General features: G+C 46.0%; 1 protein-coding gene across 1 annotated transcript in view; it reads left to right on the forward strand.

Moving 5' to 3' along the window:
• Positions 1-1,110: 1,110 nt before the first annotated feature.
• The window catches only part of Fgf2 (fibroblast growth factor 2), a 52,220-nt gene continuing 27,512 nt past the window's right edge, over positions 1,111-25,818 (forward strand). The window contains exon 1 of the mRNA XM_028763189.1: positions 1,111-1,816. Within this exon, the coding sequence (XP_028619022.1) occupies positions 1,642-1,816 (175 nt within the window). The 5' untranslated portion in view covers positions 1,111-1,641. The remainder of the gene's footprint in view (positions 1,817-25,818) is intronic.

Raw genomic sequence — 25,818 nt, forward strand, 5'->3', positions numbered from 1 at the left:
GAGGGAGGGGGGGAGGGAGAAGGAGAGGGAGAGGGAGAGGGAGAGGAAAAGGGAGAGGGAGAGGGAGAGGGAGAGGGAGAGGGAGGAGGGAGGAGGGAGGAGGGAGGAGGGAGGAGGGAGGAGGGAGGAGGGAGGAGGGAGTATTTTACTGAGGTCATAAAACCCACATTTGAGAGGTGTCAACCAGGTCAGGGAGTTCCTGTTGACAGACACAGAATCAGAACAACCAAAACTTGCTAAGTCCCCACATCAGTTCTGCCCCTTAGCTGGCACCCGCTTCAATCACCATTCTCTACCATTATACACAATTCTCCCAGCCTGACCGGAAACACACGGGTCTGTGTGTAGCTTTTAAGTCTTTATTTCCTTTCCGAGACTCCAGGTTTACATTAAATAAGTTAGTATCTTTTCATGTTAAGTTGTCTCAGGTTATAAATGCTTCAGCCGTGAACCTAGCAGGAGGCAAAGGGAAAATGAATATGCACACAACACACACTCCTGCTGGATACCCAACGGCCTGGAGAAAAGGCTTGGTCTTCCAGCTTTGGAGACTTTGCTAACGCCCATCACACATTTGAGTGAAGACCTCCTCCATGAAGATGAAAAGGATCACCTTCAGGATGACTTTCTACAGCTAATACATAGTGGCACTTCTAGAAGCTTCCCTAAATCTGCGTTTCCCCACAGTGCGGTACTGCGTGTGTTGTGTGACTCTTCAGCGCAGTTCTCTGCTTCACCCTCCTGGCCTTCACCCTTTGTCAGGGTGTCTCGCAGCCTCACAAGGCAGAGGCTCTGAGCACGGTGTGCAGGTTTTCCAAATGGTATTTTGGTAAACACCCTCACAGAAGAGGTGTGTCCCCACAAGTAGGGGTCAGTAGCTACCTAGTTTCGGGACAGAGGTGCAGAGAAGCTGAACGTTGAGCCTTATTAGGGTCTACTGAAGATCACCAACCACAATTAACTGCAATTTTATTAGACTCAGTTCTTTCCAAGAAACATCTAACAACTGAGGCAGGGCAAGCGCCAGCTCTGGGCTTTTACGTGTTGAGGACTCAAGCGGTTTTCATCTTCCCACGCTGTCTCGGGCTGGGTGCCCAGAAAGGAAACCCAGGCACCCCATTCCAGGCCTCTGTCTCCCGCACCCTATCCTTCACAGCTTGTGCTCTACCGGACTGGAGATTTCCAAAGCCCGACTCAATCCCTCCCCAGTTCAGATCCTTTGCTGCTTTGGGTGGAAGGCTCGTCGCTGCGTTAAAAGGCAGGAGCGGAGAAAGTTAGAAAGTTGCATTTAAACTTTAGGAGTTGCGCCACGGCAGTCTCCTGGAGAAAGCTCCGCCGAGTGGGACAGATTCTTTGCAACTTGGAGGCGCCGGGCGTGGAGAGGAGGCGGCGCGCGGGGCGGGGGCGCGCGGGGCCGGGGTGCAGGCGGGGACGCGGGGTGACGCGGCCCCGGGCCGCTCTACACACAGGGGCTTTCTCGGCTTCAGGCAGAGTCCGGCTGCACTGGGCTGGGAGCCCGGCGGGACACTGACCGGAAGGCTGGCAGCCCGCGGACGAGCCGCGCTGGGGGGCCGAGGCCGGGGTCGGGGCCGGGGAGCCCCGAGAGCTGCTGCAACGGGGTCCCGGGGCCGCGGAGGAGCCATGGCTGCCGGCGGCATCACCTCGCTTCCCGCACTGCCGGAGGACAGCGGCGCCGCCTTCCCACCGGGCCACTTCAAGGACCCCAAGCGGCTCTACTGCAAGAACGGTGGCTTCTTCCTGCGCATCCATCCCGACGGCCGCGTGGACGGCGTCCGCGAGAAGAGCGACCCACACGGTGAGTCGCCACCTCCCACTCGGGCACATGATCTAGATCACACTGCTCCCTCGCTCTCAGAGACCTTGGGACACCGAGACGCGTCTCCCCTCAGCCCCTAGGCACCGTAGACTCACCCTCAGGAATAGGGTCCCCACCCTGCACCTCCTCCTGCAACTCCATGTGGGCTGACTCCTTAGTCTCTGGTCCCTCAGAGGCCACCTGCTGCAGCCTGGATGCCAGGATACTTGAGGGGTCCGCGGCTCCTGGGGATTGGGGGTAGGCGTGTCTCAACCAGGGCTCTGGAGCTCCTTGGGATCCTGCAGTCACCCAAGGAAACGTGGGCAGGACGAAATGTTCTTTCAGCTGGAAACTCTGCCCTTCAGTTTTGACTTGGTGACCAGAGAGATGCGGCCCTTCCTCTCACAGCTATCGCATCTCCACCCACCCAGGGTCTCCAAGTTATTCCAAAGAGGAAAGCTAAGGGAGCCCAAATAGACAAGAGACTAGCAAACCAACCTGTGACTTCCTTAGTAAAGCACGGTAGACCTTGTTTCCGCGTGAAGCACAGATCCCTTGACTGCACTGAAGTAGGGATACCTACTTTGCAGTGGGTTGAGGGTGAAATAAAAATTACAGTTTGAATTTTTGTAATAAAAATATACCCACATGGATATAGGTCAGGAAACAATACTGTCCTAAATCAGTAGGCTCAACTTTAAGGGCTCCTAGACATCACATACAGCGCTTGCTGTCGCAGATTGGACCCGGCCTCCTGAGTCAGAGTTGAAACACCACATTTCTGAGTTTCTATTCTTTTTTTGTTGTTTGTTTTGTTTTGCTTTTTTTTGAGACAGGGTTTCTCTTATAGCCTGGGCTGTCCTGGAACTCACTCTGTAGACCAGGGTGGCCTCGAACTCAGAAATGAGTTTCTATTCTTAATACTTGTCTGGGAACCACACTTGAAGAGCCACTGGCTACAAAAAGCCCAAGTAGGCTACTTTAGGTCTCTAAGTTTTGAAGGTGAGAGATGACTTGAGTGAGCCTGGTTAAAGCATTCATTTTTAGGGGTTCAGATGGGGGTCTGGCTTTTTTTTTTTTTGCCTGAGGGGTGTTCCAAGGTCCTGAGGTCTTCCATCCAGTAGCTCTGTCTTTAAGATACACAGGGAATTCTAGTTATTATGCAAGGAGGAAAAAGACCAGAAGCCCCACGAAAAGAAGCTGCCCTGTGAATGTGACATATGTTTTGATATTTGCTGAGTGTATTTAAAGGGTAATAGGACATTTAACTGACATAAAAGCTTTACACATTAATGAGATAGAGTGATTTTCAACACACTGTATGATGTTTAAAAATACCTATCCCATTGCTTACATTTTAAAAGGTGAAACCTTATCTGGATGCTTTCCTCTCCCTTTAAAAGGTGGCACGATCTTTTCTGTTGTTATTACTGGTATCACTGCTGTGTCCTCACAGCAAAACATCTTGTCACTCCTTCTTGCTTCTTGAATCCAGGGTACTACAAGATTATGTGTCTATTATTTGTTTCGGGCCTGCTATCATTTAGAAAACTTTATCAATCAAAAAGATGCCTGAAAGCTGTTATGTGAGCTAGCACCATTTCTCTATTCCACTGCAGAGTAGATGTTAAAAGATGTGTCTTTGTCTCTGAGATTCATCTGCTGTTGGCTCAGCTGCTAGGACAAGCTGATATGTGTTTTGAGTGGTTTTATTTTTTCCTGAAGCACAAGTAGTTTGAAGAGCTTGTTTTATGACTAGGGACAGAAATATCTTCCAGTCTAGATTCTGTTTGGAACTTTACCTGATGCTTTTGTTTTTGAATGCTGCTTTAGTTGCAGAATTATTTTTTCTTTGAAGCAATAATAATAAGACAGAGGTGAGTGGGGAATAATTTTGAATTGTATAATATATTGCCACCCTGTAAAAACAACTGTCATATCAAGTGGCCTTTAACTTTTGTTGTTGTTTGTTCTCCTCTTCCTTTTCTTCCTCCCCTTATTTTTGGTTGGGTCTCCCTATGTAGCCCAGGCTGGTTTCAAACTCGAGATTTTTCTGCCTCAGCCTCCTGCCTTCTGAGTGCTAGGATAAGAGGTAATTTGCCACCATGCACAACTTAGTTTGTAGTTTTGCTTAAAAAATTTTTTTAGCTTTATTTTATGTGCATGAGTGTTTTGCCTACTTGTATGTCATTGTAGCACCTGCATGCAGTGCCTGTGGAGGTCAGAAAAGGGCGTTGGATTTCCTGGAACTGGAATTAGGATTATTGAGTGCCATCATCATGTGAGTGCTGGGATCTGAACCTCTTTGAGAGTAGTGAATGCTCTTAACTGCTAAGCTATCTCCCCACCTCACCCCCCAATTTTGTAGCCTTTAACTGAGTGATTCTCAAATGGAGTATTTCGGCAACTGTTAGAGACATTTATAGACATCATAACCTTAAAAGGACACTTCCTATATTTAGTGAGGGCACTCCTGGTGTTTAATAGTGTGCGTTCCTGGTGTTTAATGAGTGGCATTCCTGAGTATTTAGTGGGGGACCCTCCTGTGTGTTAAGTTGGGGAGCATTCTTGAGAGATACTCCTGGGTATTTAGTGTGGGACACTCCTGGGTTTTTAGTGGGGGGCACTATTGGATATTTAATGAGGGGATTCTCCTATGTACTTAGTGAGGGTGTACTCCTGGGTGTTTAGTGGGGAGCATTCCTGGTTGTTTATTGGAAAGTACTCCTGGGTATCTAGTGAGGGGCTCTCCTGAGCATTTAATGGGGGGCAATCCCGGGTGGTTAGTGAGGGCATTCCTGGGTCTTCAGTAGGTAGGGGCCCAAAATGTTAACCATCCTACTGTACTCAGGGTGTGCACCCAACTAAACCATTCTAGAACTATGAAACTTCCTAACTTTATCATTAGCTCAAAGTCAGGAGTAGCTCATCCAGACCCTTGCTGGCAACCAACTTGTCCAGAGAATGTCTACCTCCTGACAGAAGCACCAACCCAGATCACTTTTGTGTGGTCTTATGTGGACATAACCTTATTTACAGCATGTTTTCCTAGCGTGTGTAAAGTACACTGAAGGTCCAGCAGATCGCTGAGACTGAAGGGTGGACAAAGTGGCAGTATCACCTTAACCGTACCCTTCCCCAAACAAACCAAGGAATAGAGTGGTCTCAGTCCTCAAGGTGTCCAGTTGGCCACAAAGTATGTCACCCAGGATTTATTCCTTTCTGTTTAGAACTCTGCCAAGGTGCAGAGAGCTCTGAAAGGTGGACACAATCTGATGGTGCCAGTACAGGCTGGTGTTGATGTCAGCTTGGGAGAAGCTGGAGTCAGGACAGAGGGAGCCAATCTAAGAAAACACCTCCATACGATCAGGCTGTGGGCCAGTGGTCCTCAACAAACCTAACACTGAGACCCTTTAATACAGCTCCTCATGTTGTGGTGACCTGCAACCATGAAATTATTTTCATTGCTACTTAATAACTGTATTTTTCTCCTTTTATGAATGATAACATAAATATTTTTGGAGATAGAGGTTTGGCAAAGGGGTCATGACCCCATAGGTTGACCTGTAGGGCATTTTCTTAATTAGTGATTGATGGGGGAGGGCCCAACCTATTGTGGATGGTACCATCCTGGGCTGGTAGTCCTGAGTTCAACAAGAAAACAATCTGAGCAAGCCATGAGGAGCAAGCCAGTTAGCAGCACCCTTCTAAGGCTTCAGCATCAGCTCCAGCCTCCAGTCTCCAACCCAGTTTAAGTTTCTGCCTTGCCTTCCCACAGTGGACTGTGACCCAGGATCTTTAAGCCAAATATAAACCTTTTCCTCCCTCAAGTTGCTTTGGTCACAGTGTTTAATCATAGCAATAGTAACCCTACCTAAGACAGCGACTGAATGAAAGCCCAAGTGCCACGGAGTTCTGGAAGCATGCTTTGAAGACTGCGGTCTACATAGTGGGTGCTGGGGAGGTCTGGAGTGCAGTTCAGCGACAGGAAAATCAGCAAGGTGAGGACAGGTGTGGAATGTCCTGGAAGGGAGGCCAGAAATGACAACCAAGCACATGGGTTTCCAGGTTCTCAGTGATGCCCGCTTCCTGGCAGTTCCCCAAGTTCTTTTCACTCAGAGGGGTCTGTTTTCTGAACCTTTTCACATAAAGGCCTAGAAGATCTTTGTTTGACATGGGAGCTATGATAAAAGCAAGGTGCTGAGAGAGGTCACAGTCTGCTTCTCCTGCATATGTGCTGTGTACACACCTTCCCTTTGACATCCTTGATTTTGGTCTGTGAAAGCCTCTTCTGATGTCCCTGGGGATGCACTACATTGAGTGTCTGCTCTATAGCCTTAAGCAGGAGGTCATGTGAAGTGTTCCAGGAGAAAGAACATTTCTATCCCAAGCAGCACGTATGGCATGTGGAGGAGTGTGAGCTGTGGGCTGCTGGGGGACATGCTAGCATTCAATCTATTCCAGATGCTCTGAGTTAGGGGAAATAAAGGTAATTAGAAATGCTGGATCTACCCTGGGCTTCTCCTGACTACTTATTGGTCACAATTCTCTGCTTCCAGGCGTCGGGGGAGACCTGAGATCGGCAGACGTTGATGGTTAGCCCACACTCACAAGGAGTGGAGATGACAGCCAGGTCAGCCTGCCTCCTGCACTCTTTGCCACTTGATGCATTCCACATGGCACCAAAAATAAAAACACAGATTGTGAAATTCACAGATCTCATTTTGTAGAAGCTCAGAGAAGTAGCCAGTGGCCTGAGTTACCCTCCTGATTCACTCTCCTGACCCAGCTTCTTGCCCACTTAGCTACTGGCCTGCGAGGCCTGCTTCTATAGCCTCCTGTTTTGTGGTCCTGGTACCCTCTAGATGCCTGTGGCTAATCTTCCTCAGTTTCTGGACACTGAAGGCCAGATACTTTGAGGGCACTGTGAACCCACTCTTGCTGTTTTGTGAGAATTCTGGGCAAAGTAGCCTTAGCTTTTCCTGCCCCCTGTAAATGCATCCATTCATTTAATGGTTCTAGATGCTTTGGCTCTCCCCTCCTCTGGTCATATCTGGCAAGTCATTCCTGCCAATTTGCCTTAATAAGCATGGTATTTACTGTAATGCTGTTTGTGTCCAGTAAACAAATGAGGTCAGACTCTCAGCTCATTAATCCTGGAAATCATGTAATCTGTACAGCAATGAAAGGACAATTCATGAGTCACAGATATTACCACACCTTAGGAGTCTTTTTAAAGATGAGCTTCATGCCAAGTGACATCAGCCTGAAGGAGGCAACATCCCCCTCCTGATGTGCCCTGAGGGCTTTTGTTGGATTTACACAACATCCATTATGTAACCAGACTTTTGACACTGACAATCTCTCTGATTTATGTCATGGGACATAGACAGACATCATTTTAAAGTTCAATTTGAAAAAGACAATCTTGTAGATACAATTAACAAGTGAAGATTCACTGTGACACTGGCAAGTTGCCCCTGGCTTGGTGGAGGCATGCGGAGTCTCTTGCTGTGGGAAACTGCTCTCCACTCACAGGAGACGCTGACAGTCCGATGGTGACTACACGTGTTGGGAGTCTTCTCGTCTTTTCCCAAGTCTTGTCTTTGTTGGTTTTCCAACAGTCTTCCCAGGCCTCTTTGGCCTGAAGCGCACATCTGTAAGAAGGCTGTTCATGAAATGAACACATCTGGGGCACACAGCTTAACCTCATTAGCATAGTCTGTCCAAACAAATCTTTGTGTTGCGTTTTTGTTTGTTTGTTTGTTTGTTTTTGAGCTTTCTGTGTTTTAATGTCAAGAATCCAGTCTTGTCCTTTTGTCATCGTTAAGTACTTAGGCCATGTGTGTGCGTGTGCGTGTGCGTGTGTGTGTGTGTGTGCGCGCGCGCATGTGTGTTTCTTATTTTTAGCAAAATAATAATGCAGAGAGCCCAGGCCAGTGTTGCTGCAACATACTTGGCAATGGGATGTCCACACAAGATTTGCCTGTCACATATGCTATATAAAGGTTATGGTGATCTCATTGGAACAAACAGACGCAATTGGTTAGGCAGAAAAAGCTTCAGGTTTCCACTGGGGAATCCTCTCCCATGAGAAGAATTCAGATGAAAACCGAGCCACCATGAGGTCCTTCAGCTGAGGCAGGCCAGGAGGATGTCACTGTTAGAGGTCTCAGAAGATCCTTAAGAGTATGGGAGAAGGGACTGGTGCTAACAGGTGGGCGTGTGTGACAGGTAAGCCAGAGCCACACAGTGGTCAGGCTCAGAGTCCCCTGGCCCATAGATATCAGCACAGGGGCTTGAGATTTGCTCTCAGGAGCACAGCAATACAATCCTAGGAGCCATCTACAAAGCTCCAGGGTTGTTTATTTTTATTGTTCCAGTGGGTATTAGCTTTGGGCTACTAAGGCTCACGGTTTAGGGCTAGTTCATTAGCACATCAAAGTCTGTCTTGGGCTTGGCCCAGATTGAAGCTGCTTGTCCACATATCCATGGCCAGCTCCTATCTTAGAAGCATTATATTACTTCAAGTCACACAAAATGGTGTTCGGGTTATTCAAGACAGTTTCACTTATACTTGTAACAAGTTAGAAATAATTCTTATACCATTGAACTCTAGTCAAGCGTTAGACAGATAAAATTCACTGTGATTTGAGATGTTTGCTTCTTATGTCCACCATTAGATCGGCATAATTATCTGCCTATCCAAGTTCTTTTTAATAATTGTGGCCAGGGACCCTCTAAGTTGTGTTGTTGTAGGCTTCTGGAACATAGGAGAGGTTGCGAGCAGGTTGTGAGTTCCCTTTTGAGCCATGGACTGTGGCTCTTAGAAGTCAGACTAGACTGGCCTTCACCCCTGTCAGATTATTTTTAGTCAGAAGAAACGCAGTGCTTAACTTATGCCTCATCCTAGGAGACCTCTGCGTCTTTTCCTACTCAGTGCGACTTCTCCGTTGTAACCATGCAGCTTGCCGACTTGTTCATAGCAACCTGGAATGCGTGTGTGCCTTTTCCAAGGGTTATTGATCCTCAGATGGCCTCTATCTTGGCTCATCCAGTAGAATTCCTCAGTAAAAGTTCCCAACTTTCCAGGGTACTGTGGAGATTAAGGAGATGAAGGAAAACTGGTCAAAACCAGGGTTATGTCCCAGGTGTAATTGAACTATTAAAAATAATTATCTTTATTTAATTCATAGTTAATTATATTAATTTATAATATAAGTTTATGATTAAGAATTCAAATCACACCCCCCACCAAATGGGTGGTTTATTTGTTTACAGGGAAATGTATACAGAAGAGGAACCATCTGGCCAGGTTCTGGGTTCTGTGAGTTTACTATTCAGGCCCTGTGAGAAGATGCAGGGACTCATGGGAGGATCCCGGACTTCTCTGTGTGATGACTTAACTCAGTATACCCTGAGTGTTTGGGAATGACAAGTGTTCCCCACGGACATCTGCTCAGCTGAGGCTTATAGGCTGGTGTATGTTCAGACACTTGCTTAGACTTCATTCAAGATAATTGTATCTAACAATGTAGTATTTGGAAAATTTAGGACACCTTGGAGGCTTTTTTTTTTTTTAAGGATAATCAATGGAAAAATGAATCACTTCTCCGTAAAAATGAACCATACAACTTTGATCAGCAGTTCTGATTTCTTTAAGAGTGTTTATCACTTTTGCTTTACATTTGAAAAAAATTATGTACATGTGTATCTGTCTTGTCACTGCATGGTGTGTGTGTGTGTGTGTGTGTGTGTGTGTGTGTGTGTGTGTGTTTTAACTGCATGCACACTGAGGCCAGAAGAGGGAGTCGAGTCCACTGGAGCTGGAGTTACAGATGTGCTGGGGCTGACCTTTGGCCTCTGTAAGAGGAGCATGCTTTTAGTCAGCAAACTCTCTCTAGCCCCAGTGTTTTGTTTTGTTTGAAACAAGTCTTACTCTGAAGCACAAGCTGATCTGGAACACTTAGTGATCCCCATCTCAGCCTCCAAGTGCTGGGATGCTGGGCTTACTGTTGTAAGCCACGAGGGCCTGCAGCATTTAGAATTTTTTTTAATTATGTGCTGTGGGATTCATTTTCCTCAGGGTTCTGAGAGCTGCTCATTCTTCCTCAGTGGTCTGACTCCGAAGTCCATTATTTCCTTTGATTTTACTTGCTTTCCATTTTGTAAAATCCTTTTAAGCTCACCCTTAAGCACCCTTCTGTGCTGGTCACTGGGAAACTATCCTCCAGTTCAGTCATGTGGCCTTTCCCAGCTTGCCACCCTCCTATGACATGTGACACTATTGCTTGCCTCTGGCTTCTTGGAATCCTTGGATTTCATTAGTCTACACTAAGGGAGTTCCTGTCCCCTCCCCAGCTGATTTTTCTGGATGCACTCTTGTGTCTGGTCTTTTGCCTTGCTTTGCTGTTCCCTGTCTCTCTGTTTTACCCTCCCTCCCTCCCCACCCCCCCTTCTCTGTCTTTCCTGTGTAAGTTCTAGAATTTCTTCAGCAGGTCCTTTTTAGTCTCTTTCGATCCCCTGCCCCTGTGTTCCACTGTTCTTAGGACAGGCGACCGGCCATAGCCTCAGTATAACATGTCACTATCTCAGAGTGGGTCCTCATTACATATGTGCACATGTCCACACTTGGTTCTCTTTCCCAGTCTTTGGAGTTCTTGTTTGCCTTCTTGGTTCCTCCTGCTGCTTTCCTGAATTATTAACTAGATCTGTTGGTGTTTTCAGATATGGCTGTGTTAGTTTCATTTCTGCTGCTGTGTCAAAATACCTGACAAAAAAAACAATTTAAGGATTAGAAAAAGGTTATGTTATCTCATGATTACAGGTTAGCAGGGAGATAAAGGTGGCAGGACCTTAAAGCAGTAATCAAATTTTGTCCACAGTTGAGCAGAGAGAAGTGAAGCATGCAAGCCTACTGCTCAGCTCACTTTCCTGACACTGCTATAGTCTGTGACCTAGACCCAGAGAATGGTGGCCCTCAATTTTAGGCTCAATCCTCTCACATCAGGTAGTCCTCACAGACACGCCTACAGACCTCGAGATCTGGACAATCCCTCACGGAGACTCCCTTCTGTCAATGTAGCCTCATCATCCCCACGACCTTCAGCATCTTCTGTCTTTGTCAATTGTCGATATCCCCAAGACTGCTGCGCGCTTGATGTCTTCAAAATGTTAGTTCCACCTCTCTTTCCACAGTTGGACTCTCCTAATATAATTTCAGTTTTCCAAAGAGTCTGTCTCCTCAATTTGCCTTTAGCTCCCTCCTCCCATTCGTACCTCCATCATTCTCTGGGAAAATCTACCTCAGCAGCCCCCTATGACTGCTTCTCTGTCTTCCTGAGGAGAGCTTATGGAGTTCATAGTTTTTGAGTTCTGCCCGAGTGTAGGGGCAAACGCTTTTATTTATCTGATGGTTTATGTGTCTGTGCATTGAACTGGATCTGTGAACACTTCGAGGTAAGGAGTGGATCAAAATTTCTTAATCCACCTCATACACAGTGGCCATGTGTTAATCATTCACCCAGCAAGCTAGCCAGGGCTCTTCCCCTGCCTTCCAGCCTCCTGGCCATTCCCTTTTCTTACTCCAGCCAGGGTGGCCTTTATAGCTGGAACCCCATCTCCTTTTCCTCCCAGCCCAGCTCCTGTGTACCACCCACAACTCAGTCAGTTCTCTGAGTTGTCATTACCCTTCCCAGTTGGATTGATTGAGAAGGGATTTTTAAAACACTGAAGTAATCTAGACACTCGTGGTACGTCTTCTGCGTGTTCTGAGAGTCTGAGGTTGAGCTGCTCCTATGAGACTCCCTGTGGCTCAGCTGCTGAATTTGGGGTCAGTGTGAGGTGTGTGGGGTTTTCAACCAACCAGCTTGCCTCCCTCTCTGTTCTCTTTCCTCTCTCCCTCCCTTCTTCCCTCCCACTCTCCCTCCATTCTTCCCTCCTTTCTTTCTAGCCTTCCCCCTTTCCATCTCACAAACACTCACAAAGCTCTTACTTTGAGCTATGTGAGTGTTCTGCCACAGGCTGTATCTAAGGACCAGGATGTTAGTAGCACCGTGTGACATGTGAGGGACGTGCAGTGTGAGTTGCCATGGTAGCCCTGCAGTTCTTATCCAGGCACCTTTCTCATCAGCTCGAGGAAGCAATGCTCCCATGGAAGGCTTTCTCCCCAGCTCTGGAGGAGAAACTCACTGCTTCTATTTGATCTTGAAGCTCAGCCCCAGAACTGCTCCCTGGCCTCTCACAGAGGAAGCCAGCAGATCTCCGTGCCCAGTGCCAGAATGCATCACCATAATCTCACCGAGGAATGCAGACTGGGCCTGGGGGAGGGGTGCATACCCAACTCAGGCACCTTAATGGCTAAGTCACTCTTCCTCCAAGTGGCAAACCACAGATCACTTCATAAAAGGAGGACTGAGGACTGTCTGGCTCCCTTGTTGGTGTCCTTTTGGCTGTGAGGAAATGGCACAGATAGCTTCACCCAGATTTACGAGCCAGTATTCATCATAACAATCTGCAAAACTCTTAGAAGGACCAAGCTTGTGTGACAGAGTGAGTCAGGCTCTTTGTAATGGGATGTCTGCAGGGGAGGGTGGGGGAGAGAGGGCTGAATAACCACCCCTGAATAACCGTCTCCTCTGCCTCCTCTCTAAGCTGAATCATTTTATAAACAGGAAACAATTCATAGGTTTTGTAATGGTCATTATACAAACAGGAACTGGAAGAACATGAAACAGTGGGGTGGTACCTCCATCTAAAGGTTCCTTTTCAAGGGATGTGAAGACAAGCTGTACACTTATTAAAATTGTTGGAAAACAAAAACTACTTTGGGGGACATACTACCTGATGAATAGATTTTGTAATTTAATTAGAAATAAATTTCTCTACTACATATAAGTATTATGTATTTCATATAGTATCTTTTTTGGTGTTTGTTTGTTTGTTTGTTTTGAGACAAGGTTTCTCCGTGTATCTCTGGTTGTCATGGGATTCACTCTGTAGACTAGGCTGGCCTCAAATTCAGAGATCTGCCTGCCTCTGACTCCCAAATGTGGGATTAAAGGTGTGCACTACCATCATCCAGCATGTATAGTAAGTATCTTTAAAACAATACCTGGTATGTGTCTTCTTTCTTCCTATTTTTTCTATTGTATTTTAATGAAGTTTTACATTTTTCTTGTAGCTACTTCTAACCTTGGTCTCATTTAAAGGTGATGTGTGTATGCTTGTGTGGCCATAGGATGCACAGAGATGTTGCATGGCGCATGGCATAAATGTGTGAATGTTGGGGAAGGTAGTATTTACTAACTGGCTGGTGGAGACTCAAGAGGAAAGGCCCTTTTGGTTTTGAATGTTCTGGCTCTGGGGTGGCATGTTCTTGCATTTGCATGGTTGGTATTTTTCTGTTGCTTTCCAGCTTAACAGAAATAGATGTTTTAAGATTCGTTGTCTAAGTCACATTTAACCTTTCCTCTTTATGTAAGGACTCTTGACCTTATTTCTTATTTGTTTTATATCAGTTATTCAAAACCCAGAAACACAGAATTGGAATATAATTCAAGAGTGATCTGAAAGGCAGTCTTGCTTTGGTTGAGTTTACTAATACATGAAACAAGCTACAGAAGTTGCTGGAATTAAAAGTAACTGCTGAGATACCCTCAGCTGTCAAAGGGCAGGGAAGTGAGGCGCACACTGATTTCTGAAGGGCTAATACAAAAGCTGTGATGGATTCATGGATCTGTCCAACCTTGTTCAGATAATGGAATTCCTACACTGAGAGACAGATTCCCTCCCCCCTACAGAAGAGGAAGGGCCAGGTGGTGAGCTTTCCCACTGTATCTGAGGACCATACATTTACTCAGTATTGAACTAACGAATGAAATTTTTGAGGGCATGCTCTTTTTCCTCTTTAGAAATAGAGTTGTTTCAATCTCAAAATACAAACTTAATGAATCAAGGATCATTCCGCATTTTACAGGTAAGAAAAGATTTTTCACTTGTGGCCTTTCAAGCCATGGTCCCTGTCTATGAGAACAAGCAGTGAATTCTGTATTCTAGAACCTTTCTGTTCAGAAGACAGGCCCACAGCAGAGTTCCATGTGACAGAAATGCGAATAGAAACTGGTTTTGTGGCAGTGAGATCCAGTTTCTGATTTTGTTTGATGTACTGAAAAATGCATCCGCGTTAAGAGCATGAAAATTAAGAATCAAGGCTCTGGGGCTGGCAGAGGAAAGCTGGCAGAGGAGAGCCGCCATCCTGAAGGCCCGAGTGGCCGCATGATGAAGAGACTACAACATGGGTCATGAAAACATCTTCCAGAAGCAAAGATAGTTTTTCTCTGTTGAAGAGAAGTTTGTCCTTTTTTTCTCCTGTGTTATCTGAGTTTGTAGGGGTGAATACCTCAGTATACATCCTAGGTCTTTGAAATGATAACATTTCTCTTTTGATCGAGGCTGTGCTAGGCATAGAGCTAAAGGAAGCCATGTGCCCCCCAACCCCCATTTGTTTCTTGCCTAGGCCAGGACCCACCTCATTTGTTTAGATATTGCCTGTGGCTGCTTTTTCATGGCACTGCCATCCATCCCATGCCTATCCAAGCCTGAGGTTTTTATTGCCTATCCCTTTACAGAGCATTCACTAACAGCTGCTCAGGCCTCATTTCTTTTCTTTTCTTTTTTTCTTTTTTTTTTTTTTTTTTTTTGAGACAAGGTTTCCCTATGTAGCTTTGACTGTCATGGAACTTATGATGTAGACCAGACTGTCCTGGAACTCACAGAGATCTGCCTGCCCCTGCCTGCCGAGTATTAGGATTACAGGTGTGTGCCACCATTGCCTGGCTTATTTTGACTTCTTGATCATGGTGTTTCTGCTGTTCCCACTGTTAAATCTAATATAATATGCTCATGGCTCTTACTCCTCTGCCTTTTATTCCATGGACAAAATTGCTGTCTCTAGGCTGATCTCTTGTCTTTTAAAATATATTTATTAATGATCTAATGTCATGTAATTCATTGGAAGTACATATTCCTTCTAAATGATATAAGGGATAAATGGCAATACTGATTTATCTTTATCTATTGTTACACCAGGGATTGAACAGGGGGCCCTGTGCATTCACAGGTGGGGTTGCCTATTTGTCACTGTGACAAAATGCCTGATATGCAGTCACCTGAGAGAGGAAGGCTTTATTTTGTCTCTCTGTTTGGGAAAATACAGCCCATCATATCGAGGAGGCCTTGTGGAGGGAGTGGCTTGTGGCTTAGGCAGCAATAAGTGAAGCTTCCGTGGAGGCGGATTGGAAAACAATGATCAGGTCTAAGTCATTGCTGTAACCCAAGGTACCCCTCATCTCCCAACAACCCACAGCTTCCAATGATGCTTTACCTCCTCAAAGCTGTACCACCTCCCAGGAGAGGGTCACCAGCTGGGGACGAAATATTCAAACACATGAGCCTGCGGGGCCTTCAACATTCAAACCATAATATTCTACCTGTGGCTCACAGAGGCTCACGGCCATCTCACATTGCAAATGTCATCACAGTGTCTCTGTTCCAACATCATTTATAGGCCCAAAGCCCAAAATGGAGGAACACGCAGAGCAAGGAAAGACTGGCTCTAGCAAGATCAAACCCATCAGAGAGAACATACTGTGCCATCCCTGTCTGGTGTCCAGGACTGCAACAGGCATGGGTGGACCCACCTGTCCTGCTCTGGTGCCCAAAGCATAAGTCATTTCTCTTGGCTATACTTAGTACCTACATCCCTCCTTGGTGGATGGCCCACATGCCTGGCATCTATTACATCCTAGACTCTCCACTACAACCAGGCTTCACATGCACAGCTTTACACAGTGGCCTCTTGGGGCCACCTTATAGGGAATCTGGCGCAGCCTGGCCTCTGTGGCTTTCTGGAACTTTAAGTCCTTATGATCTTATAATTCTCACATTTTGCATGTCTGCAAAAGCTAGTACCGTGTGGTTAAGTTCTGCTGCCAGTTCTGCAGCTTGAACTCCTTTACCACGGTAGCCTTTGTGTGCCTTGATGGCTGTTGTTGAGAGAGAACCTCTACAGTAGCACTAGCTCTTGATGGGTATAGTCTCATGCATTTTGACTCAGTGCTGACTGTACAGTATCTCCTTGCATTAATCTCTTCAGTGGCTACTGATGCTCAGTACTTTATCCCCTGCTTTAAATCCAGCCACCCTCCTCTGTGTGTCACACTGCATGTATTGCCTGTATGTTCTTTCTCACTACAAATCTGGTTAAAAGCATTGAGCAATAACCATATCACAGGCTAGATACTACACTGTTGTGAAACTTCCTTCCCCAAGCAAATTTGCCTATCATTTTTTGAATTCAGCCTCAGATCTTTTTTTAGGATGTGGGCGTAAGGCAGCAAGATATTTTGCCAGAATGTAACATAAAGGGCCCCTAGTTTCTAGTAGAGCGCTTGCTCCCCTCTGAAAGTTAACCTGGCTTATGATGTCCAGTGGGATGCTGGTTTCCCTCATCCTCATCTGAATGGCCCATTAAGTCTTGCTTTCAGAACTCTGAGGTTTCTCTAATCTACAGCCTTAGACACTGCCATATTATTGCCACAGCTAGTTCCAGAAGCCTGTGAACTACCCCGCCAGGGTTTAGTACAGAGAGGACACCTCCTTCCTTCCTTCCTTCCTTCCTTCCTTCCTTCCTTCCTTCCTTCCTTCCTTCCTTTTCCTTCCTTCCTTCCTTTCTCTTTCTTTCTTTCTTTCTTTCTTTCTTTCTTTCTTTCTTTCTTTCTTTCTTTCTTTCTTTCTTTCTCTTTTCTTTTTGTAAGGGCACTAATACAACCCCTAGCTTGCCTGGAGCTCACTGACTCACTAGGTAGCCCAAACTGTCCTTGAATGTTCAACAGTACTTCTGCATCTTCCTCCTAGGAGCTAGGACTTCACATGCTCTACCACATCTGACTAGGACCCCAATTTTTATATTAGTTACTTTTCTTATCACTGTGACCAAATATTTGACAAGAAGCACTTTAATGGGGGAGGGGTTTATTTTGGCGCATGGTTTGAAAGTATAGTTAACATGGCGGGGAAGGCATGTGAGTGTGGCCTGAAGGAGAAGAGCTGGAAGGTTTGAGTTCTGTCCTGTGCTGGGTCCATGGATGTGGGAGGTGATAGAAGTCAGAATGGCCTTCTGTTCTTCTCCCACTTCATCCTCCACCCTTTATTTTCTCCCAAACTGAAACTCTTCTTTATGCTAGGTCAGGCCTGGCTGACCTATGTAGTAGTTGTTAACTCGATTCCTAGGAGGATAGGCCTCTAGCACAGCTGTGAAGAACTGTTTAGATTAAATTTGCCTCTGAGGATGTCTGTGAGGCATCGTCTTGATTGTTAGTTGATGTGAGAAGACCAATCTTAGTTGTGGGTGGAGATCCCCTGGGCGGGGTCCCCTGGGCGGGATCCCCTGGGCAGGGTCCCCTGGGCAGGGGTCCTATACTGTATAGAATGGAGAGGAAGAGCTGAGCACTAGCAGGCCTGATCTTGATGCTCTCTTCTTCCATTTGTGGATGCAGTGTAGCGAGCTGCTTCAAGCTCCTACCACTGAGGCTCTGCTGCCATAATGAACTGTAATCTGGAACTGTGAGCCAAACAGTCCCTAAGTAGCTTTTTGGTTTATCACAGCAACAGGAAAAGGAACTGGCTCCTTGAGTGGAAGCACTTCTCACTCCACCAATCAGAAACTTTCAGACACCTCCCCCAGAAGTCTACCCCAGCTCCTTTCCCTTTAATAGTTCATCCTTGAATGCTGGGTGTGTCAGGCCTTCTTCTGCAGCATACAGTCAGTATGATAAGAAATACACTTTCCTATGGATGAGAAATCAGGGTCAAAAGTCCAGCCCTCTGGCCTTTCAAAAGACTGGTTTCTACCTGGAATATCAAGGATTCTTTTGGGCATGGAGCAGCCTGTGGATATCTTGGGAAGGATGAGAAGGCTAAGAGAGAACGAATACTAGAATAAGAAATCCTGTAGTAGGAAGAGGATCTGCAGATCCTCCTCACAGCAACCTTGGGAGCACTACAGTTTGGTTGGGAGCATTACAGTTTAACTGGGAGTGCTATAGTTTGACTGGGAGCACTACAGTTTGATGGGAGCACTACAGTTTGGTTGGGAGTACTACAGTTTGGTTGGGAGCACTACAGTTTGGTTGGGAGCACTACAGTTTAACTGGGAGTGCTATAGTTTGACTGGGAGCACTACAGTTTGATGGGAGCACTACGGTTTGTGAGCACTACAGTTTGGTTGGAAGTACTACAGTTTGGTTGGGAGCACTACAGTTTGACTGGGAGCATTACAGTTTGAGTGGGTTCATAGGGAACTGAAATTTTCTTTTTTTTCTTACTGAGGATTGAACCCAGAGCCCCATATAAACTTTAGGTTGTTATCCAAATTAGGGTTTTTTGTTTGTTTGTTTTTGTTTTTGCTAGACTTTCCACTCGATTTCAACAGCAAAGTATCTAATATTTCTATGCAAGACATTTCTTTAGTTATTTGTGTATATCCCTTGCAGCTCAACTAATTTTTCTTGGAAGGCACTGCAGGTGGTTGTATTACCGGAGTAGCTTTCTTTCCATTTGTTCATCTAATTTAAAGGGAAAACAGTTGGCATATCTATTTGGTTACACCTATTTTGAATATTTTCCAGACTTGAGTTACTTTTGGCCATGTTTAATGATGTAGAATGGGAGAGCTTTTGTGTTTTAGAGTTCTGGAGAACCTGGGCCTGTGTGCCACCTCCACAAGGGGACGAGTGTCCCCGAGCGGTCTGTTTTTCTGGAAGGAGCCTAACACACCCTGGCTGACAGTGAAGCACAGGATCTGCTCTTCAATGAGGCCAGAGAACAGATCCTTTAGAAAGTAGAGTGGTGTTGAAGGTGGCCTGCACCAGAGGCTGCATCTTCTCCCAGGTTGAGAACGTTATCATGGGTATACCTCAGGTGGCCTCCAGGCCTTGAAAACAGGTAAAGGCTGTTTTTCTGAGAAGGTGCACAGCATCTTATCAGGATCTCATAGTCCTCCATAGTTGGAAATAGTTACTAAGAGGGGAGGTCACAGATGTGGAAAAACTGTGTTCTCACTAACCGACCTAGCTGTTACTGAGATAGTGTTTGTGAACTGCATCGCTCTGAACATGGAGTTACTAGATTGTATCCTGAGGTGAGCCTTCATAGTGGATGAGTCCATGAGAAAGGGCTCGAAGAACCCTGATTTTCTGTCAATTATGTTTGCCAGGAATGGTGTGGAAAAGCCTGACACTCAGGTATAGTTTGCGGTTGCATGGGGCAAACTACTTCTAGTGTTCTCAGTACACTGGGATAATGATGGCTTAGGGCCATCTTTCAGAATAGCTGGGAAAGCAGACTTCTGCATTCTTAAAGCCGTGCAAGGTGTGTGAGGCGGCTGGTGTACCAGTTAGCAGGAGCTGATGCTACACGCTGCACTCCTGAAGAGGGACATCGCTCTGTACAAGTCCACAGGGGATAAGGACATTTATAGCTGCTAGAGTTTTCTGTTTCATAAGCAAGTCAGGTCTAGTTTCACTTCTTACAGCAAGGGTCTTTTAGCTAAGGTTCTCTGGGAAGCTTCTGCTCAGCTATTGGCTGCTGGAAGACCAACCCTGTGGCTCTTTTCCAGTGAGCGTAGTAATTTTGCCCCTGGCTTTACCAGTTTTCAACTCTTCATTTTCTGCTTGCCTTATGGGAAAATTACTCTAAAAAGTTTTGGTCTTGGTATAGTGTCAGTATTTTTTTTAGATTTTATTTTAAATATTATTTGGGACCAAACAAGTCATGCCTCAGTTTTAAAAAAATACAAAATAAATTTGATATTTTAGCCATAAACTGCCTGTTGTACTACTAGGTGCTTGAGGCTCAAAAGTGAAATAAGGGTTCTATGATTTATATGTATTGTCTGGCAAAGCAAGAAAGAAGTATGCCAATAAAGGTGATAAAATATTTGAGACAGGTGTGTGTTATATAGCCCAGGCCGACCTTGAACTTGAAATCTTCCTTCCTCAGCCTTTTGAGCATTGGGATTAAACATGTGTGTCCAGCTAAGACCAGTACACTTCAATAGGGGAAGTTAAGCATGGGTTCAGATAGAAGCGCCCTGTGAGCAGAGTGTTAGAAGTCAGGAGGTTTTTGCCAGGCATGCAGGGTGGGTAAAGACGTGAAGCCTCAGGAGTCGGGGCCAAGTGTGTTGTATCCTGGGAACTGTGATGCATTTAGGATGGCTGAAGTAAGATGAGAAGCAAGAGCAGCCTCAGACTGGATTGGTATGGGTCCTGCAAGCCTTGCCGAGTGCCTGTGAGTTTACCATAAGACAGTAGGGGATCTACTCTTACAGTCTACAGTGAGGGGCTTAGTCAGAGGTGGCCTTTGGTGGGCTGTTGGGTGGAGAGTAGGATCAGCAAAGTTAGGGAATTACTGCAGCTGTCTGTCTAGGTGAGAAGTGTATGTCTATCAGGTCACTGCTTAATGCAGAGATTCACATGTATCTGCTCTGGAACAGAAAGCTTTCCATTTTTCCAGGGAGGAAAGGAAATTGTTGATTAAGACTGAAAACACCGCCCCATGATGAAACACATGCATCTCTCCAGCTATACACTCATGTGGTAAATTCACAAGAGGAGACATGAAAAGGGTATATACTGAGCTGATAACAGGTTGGATAACTTTGGAGGGAGCCTGGATCGGGGAAGAAAGAAACGAAGGGGAATCGTCTGTGCCTATGAATGCATGCCTTTTAAGAAAGAATGTATCCGTGTATGTATGCAATGTTCTGAGATGAGTGAATGGTGGGTGAGTGGCGGGGCACGTGTTGTAGAGTAACTCTGGAACACTGGAATGTGCTGAGGAGAGCTAGGCAGCAGTGTTCCTGTCTTTGTCACCTGGTGAAGGGGACCAAGAAGTAGACAAACTCACCCCACACTCCTTTAGCTCTCCCATGTCTAGGCACCTGATTATGGAACAGCTCTACTTATAGGAAGTCATTAATTACAGTCCTTCAGAGAGACAGAACCAATGGGAGACTTGGTCAATCAACAGATTAATAGATGGGCAGGTTAATTTAAGTAATGGTGTGTGAGATCATAGAGACAACCCGGGAGGAAACTACAGGAGGTTTGATGCAGTTCCAGTCCAAAAGCCATTTGCTGTCAGAAGCCTTTCCTTCTTCTCACTTCTGGGCCTGACTGAATGAGGCCCACCCACACAAGGGCAGAATAAACCTAGTCTTGCCTGAGGTCCCAAGAGAAAAATGAGTAAGACCAGGTTCCTCGTGTTAGTCAGCATCCTGCTACTGTAGAGACCGCCGGAGACAGTCAACACAAAAAGTTGACTTTGGCTGATAGTCCTAGAGGTTTCGGTCCATAATGGGTTGGTTCTGTGGTTTTTGGGGCTGTGGCAAGGTAGCACACTGTGGTTGGAGTGTGTGAGGAACACAACTATTGCCTTAGGCTAGGGCGAAGAAGGAACAGGCAGTTGAGCTGTGTACATAATGACTGGAAGACATCCTACACCACTGATCATGTCAGCCTGGACGTCCCTACAAATATGTTTCTACTATGCTTGTTTTACGTAACGATATATGAGATTTATAGAGGCAGCCTGGAGAGGAAACTTTGGGAGGTCTGGCATAGTTCAAGTCCAAAAGCCATTTGCTGTCAGAAGCCTTTCCTCCTTTTCAGGCCTTTGCCTGACTGAGTGTCAATATAGGACATAAAAGGCCAGGTAGCCTTATGGACCCAGAGTGTTAGCTGGACATTGCAGTACTGGGAAGGAGGGAATGAATGGCACCCACAGAGTTAGGCTGCAGGGAGAGGAAGCTGGGAGGCAGTGGTTTCTAAGAGAAAGATGGAGCTAGAATCACACTAGATAGGTAAAAGAGGGGACCGTGGACTTCCCTGTTGGAGTTAAGGGACACAGCTATGGAAAGAAGCTCTGACCAGCAGCAGCCCATAGATCTGGAGTGTCACAGGCAGAGGTCTAGGCTATATGTAATGTACTTTTATCACAATCTCCTGCACTCTCCATCTTTATACCCCCAACACATGGGCTATTCTTTCTCCCCCATTACAATCCCCTTCTGCTTTCACATCATCTCCACCGTCACCCTCATTCCTCACCCCACTCCTAACCTACTCCCGCCCACAGATTCAGCAAATGAAAGAAAGTACAATGCTTTACTGCCTTAGGGGTTTTTTTTGCTGTGAGAAAACACCATAACCAAGGCAACTCTTATACATAAAACATTTAATTGGAGTTGGCTTACAGTTTCAGAGGTTCAGTCCATTATCATCATGACGGGAAACATGACAGTATTGAGATGGACATGGTGCTGGAGGAGCCAAGAACTCTACATCTTGATCCAAAGGCGGCCAGGTGGAGGCTCTCATTCCACACTGGGTGGACTCTGAGCATAGGAGGCCTCAACGCCCCACAGTAACAACAAGGCCACACCTCCTGATGGTGACACTCCCTATGAGGCAAGCACTCTAGCATCCTCAGGTAGCTAGGAGGAAACTCTCTTCAGCAATGTGTGAAGCCTGAGCATAGGAGGAGACCTCCAAAGCCCACTCCACAGTGACATGCTTCCTCTAACAAGGATGGAGTCTTTCCTGGTTGCCTTCAAATCGAGATGAAAACCTCTCAGCCAACCACATACCCATAACTACCACATACCCAAGGGGATCAGAATCAGCACATCTTAGCTGGGAGAATATATATATATATATATATATATATCCTTCTCCAGCAGTATATATACCTGTCTAGATGTCATGCTTTCTGTTATGATGATGGTCATAGACTAAACCCCTGAAACTATAAGCCAGCCCCAATTAAATGTTCACCTGTAGCTTCATTGCAACACCTTATAAGAGTTGCTTTGGTCATGGTCTCTCATCATAGTGATGGAAATCCTAAGATGAAGACTATAGTACAAACAAGGTGATAACCAAGAACACCACAACTGCTTTTTGGTAGCTTCAAAAACAAAGACCTTCGTATAACTACCAGCATGTGGGACACCTGCAAGGACAGAGGTAGCAACAACAGCTAGACACTAATGACTAGGAGAATCAAGAGCAAGACTAACAATGCCAGAGAGCTTAACATGATTAACAGCAAGCCACCTGCAAGGTGGGAAGGGAGTAGCACTTACATGCTGAGTGATTGACAGCAGACAGATAGTCACATCAACAAGCCAGAGTCAGAGATGGGCAGGGGAGCTCTCATCCAGCCATAACTGGGTAGATGATGCATGCATAATGCATGATCATGCCCTGGTTGTGCTTGGGAGACAGGCCTAATACATGTGGACCCTTTATTGGCACAGCCCATGATAACTCAGAGGAAAAGGGCAACACAGTAGAAACTACCTCAGCCTTTGGGCAGTTTCCACCATGGTCCTATGAAATCCCCTAGACAACAGAAATCCAACAACAGTCTTTTCCTAGCCCCTTCTGCTCAGGGGATTTTCTCACTTTCCTTTATTTTTATTTTCTGTAACTCTTAACAAAGGCTGCCTCTGCTTTGCATATGCTCATGAGACACCATTCCGTTAATTCGTTTGTGGGAGAAAATAAACTTGGACCCGCTGTCCCAGGTCAGCCTTTGGTGGCCATCAGTGTCTGGCATCTTAGGACCTGATTTATCAGCTTAAACTAAGCAGTCACAGAACTCATCAGGCTCAAGGGCCTGCTGCAGGAGCTTGGGTGTACAGACCCAGCTAAGATGTGCTGATTCTGATCCCCTTGGGTATGTGGTAGCTGTGGGTATGTGGTTGGCTGGTTGGTTTGTTTTTTACCATCCCTTTTACTTATATTTTTAGTCTCCAGTCTGATTTATTTTCCAAACAACAGTGTACCCTGACTCCCATTTTTCACCATCCTTTGTTGATGTTTGGTTTTCTTGGTTACTTGTTTCTTCCTGTACAAATGGCTATTGTCTTAGACCTGGACAATAGAATGCTCCAGCCAGTCTTAGGAAAACAGGTATAGTGATGAAAGGTGTGAGATGAGCAACGTTTTACACACACAGGCACACGCACATGCACACACACACACACACACAGAGACACACACACACACACAATTTATTTGCAGGGGTGAGATTTCTTTTCAGGCCTGAAATATTTCAACTCAGAGTATCTCTTACAGAATGACTCTGGGAGGAGGGGAAGGGGCAGCAGGGCAGAGAGAGAGGCATTTTACAGACAGCAGACATGTTTGGAAGAATCAGAAAGGATCCTTTAAATTGTTTGGGGCAAGCAGGTTAGGGGAAGTAGACTAGAGAGCACATAGGGGAGTGTGTGGCTGGACACAGAAAACAACTGAGGAATCATCAGGAGAGATTTGGGTGGAGACATGTGCATACTCAGGTTCCAGAGCCTTCAGTGTGTCTCGCGCTCAGGGCTTGGTGGCTCCAAATGTGATAAGAGGGGAACATGGAAGGAAATCAGAATGACGTTCTCACACCAGGGGAAGACGAAAGCCTGCTGTGGTTTCTGGTGCCTCGGCTAGGGTGGAAGGATCTGGACTGGAGCCAGAGGCTGCTTGCCATCTCCTCCTGCGCCTATTTTATGGCATTTTAAGAAAATTTTATAAGTTCCAGCAGTTGCCTCTGCCTGCTGTAGAAATGAAAATAGTTGGGTCAAGAAGACTTCCTCCCTGGGAGGACACCTCTCAAGTCTTGGTGTTCTCATCTGTCTTCCTAACGCCAGGCCAAAGCCCCATGCAAACGATTGCTTGAGTCAAAGTATGCTTTTCTTTCTTTCTTTCTTTCTTTCCTTCTTTCTTTCTTTCTTTCTTTCTTTCTTTCTTTCTTTCTTTCTCTCTCTCTCTCTTTCTTTCTCTTTCTTTCTTTCTTTCTTTCTTTCTTTCTTTCTTTCTTTCTTCCTTTCTTTCTTTTCTTCTTATTTTATTTATTTACATTCCCCTGTCCCCCCCCCCACAGTTCCTCATCCCATTCCTCCTCCCTCCTGTTTCTGAGAAGATCCCTCCCACCAGGCCTCCCCCCTCCCTGGGGCCTCAAGTTTCAAGAGGATTAGGTGCATCTTCTCCCACTGAGGCCAGACCAGGCAGTCCACTGCTGTATATGTGTGAAGCCTCGGACCAGCCAGTGTATGCTGTCTGGTTGGTGGCTCGGTGTCTGGGAGCTCCCAGGGATCCAGGTTAGTTGAGACTACTGGTCTTCCTATGGCCTCACTCTCCCCTTCAGCTTCTTCTAGCCTTTCCCTAACACGACCATAAGGGTCTCTGACTTCAGTCCAATGGTTGCATCTGTCTCAGTCAGCTGCTGGCTGAGCCTCTCAAAGGACAGCCATGCTAGGCTCCTAGCTGTAAGCAAACCATCAGCAATAGTGTCAGGCCTTAGTGCCTCCCCATGAAATGGATACCAAGTTGGGCCAGTCACTGGCCTGCCTTTCCCTCAGTCTCGTCTCCTTCTGGTCCAGAGTTTTTAACTGTGGAATGGTAACCCCATCCCTCCACTTGAGGCCCTGTCTTTCTATTGGAGTTGGACTCTTTGAATTCCCTCTCCCCACTGTTGGGTATTTCATCTAAGGTCACTCCTATTGAGTCCTGAGAGCCTCTCACCTCCCAGGTCTCTGGTACTTTCTAGAGGGTCCCCTCACCTCCCACCCCACAAGGCTGCATATTTCCATTCATTCTGCTGGTCCTCTGGGTTTCTCTCCTGCCCCCACCTCCATACCTGATCCTGTTCCCCCTTTTCCCTCCCCCACAACCAGGTCCCTCCCTCCCTCTGCCTCTTGTGATTATTTTCTTTCCCCTTCTAAGTGGGATTGACGCATCCTCACTTGGGCCTTTCTGCTTGTTAAACTTCTTAAGTTCTGTGGGTTGTATCCTAGGTATTCTAAATTTTTTGGTTAATATCCACTTATCAGTGAGTACATATCATGCATGTTCTTTTGGATCTGGGTTACCTCACTTAGGATGATA

Source organism: Grammomys surdaster, unplaced genomic scaffold, assembly GCF_004785775.1.
Source record: "Grammomys surdaster isolate TR1022 unplaced genomic scaffold, NIH_TR_1.0 62, whole genome shotgun sequence".
Classification (NCBI taxonomy): Eukaryota; Metazoa; Chordata; class Mammalia; order Rodentia; family Muridae; genus Grammomys; species Grammomys surdaster.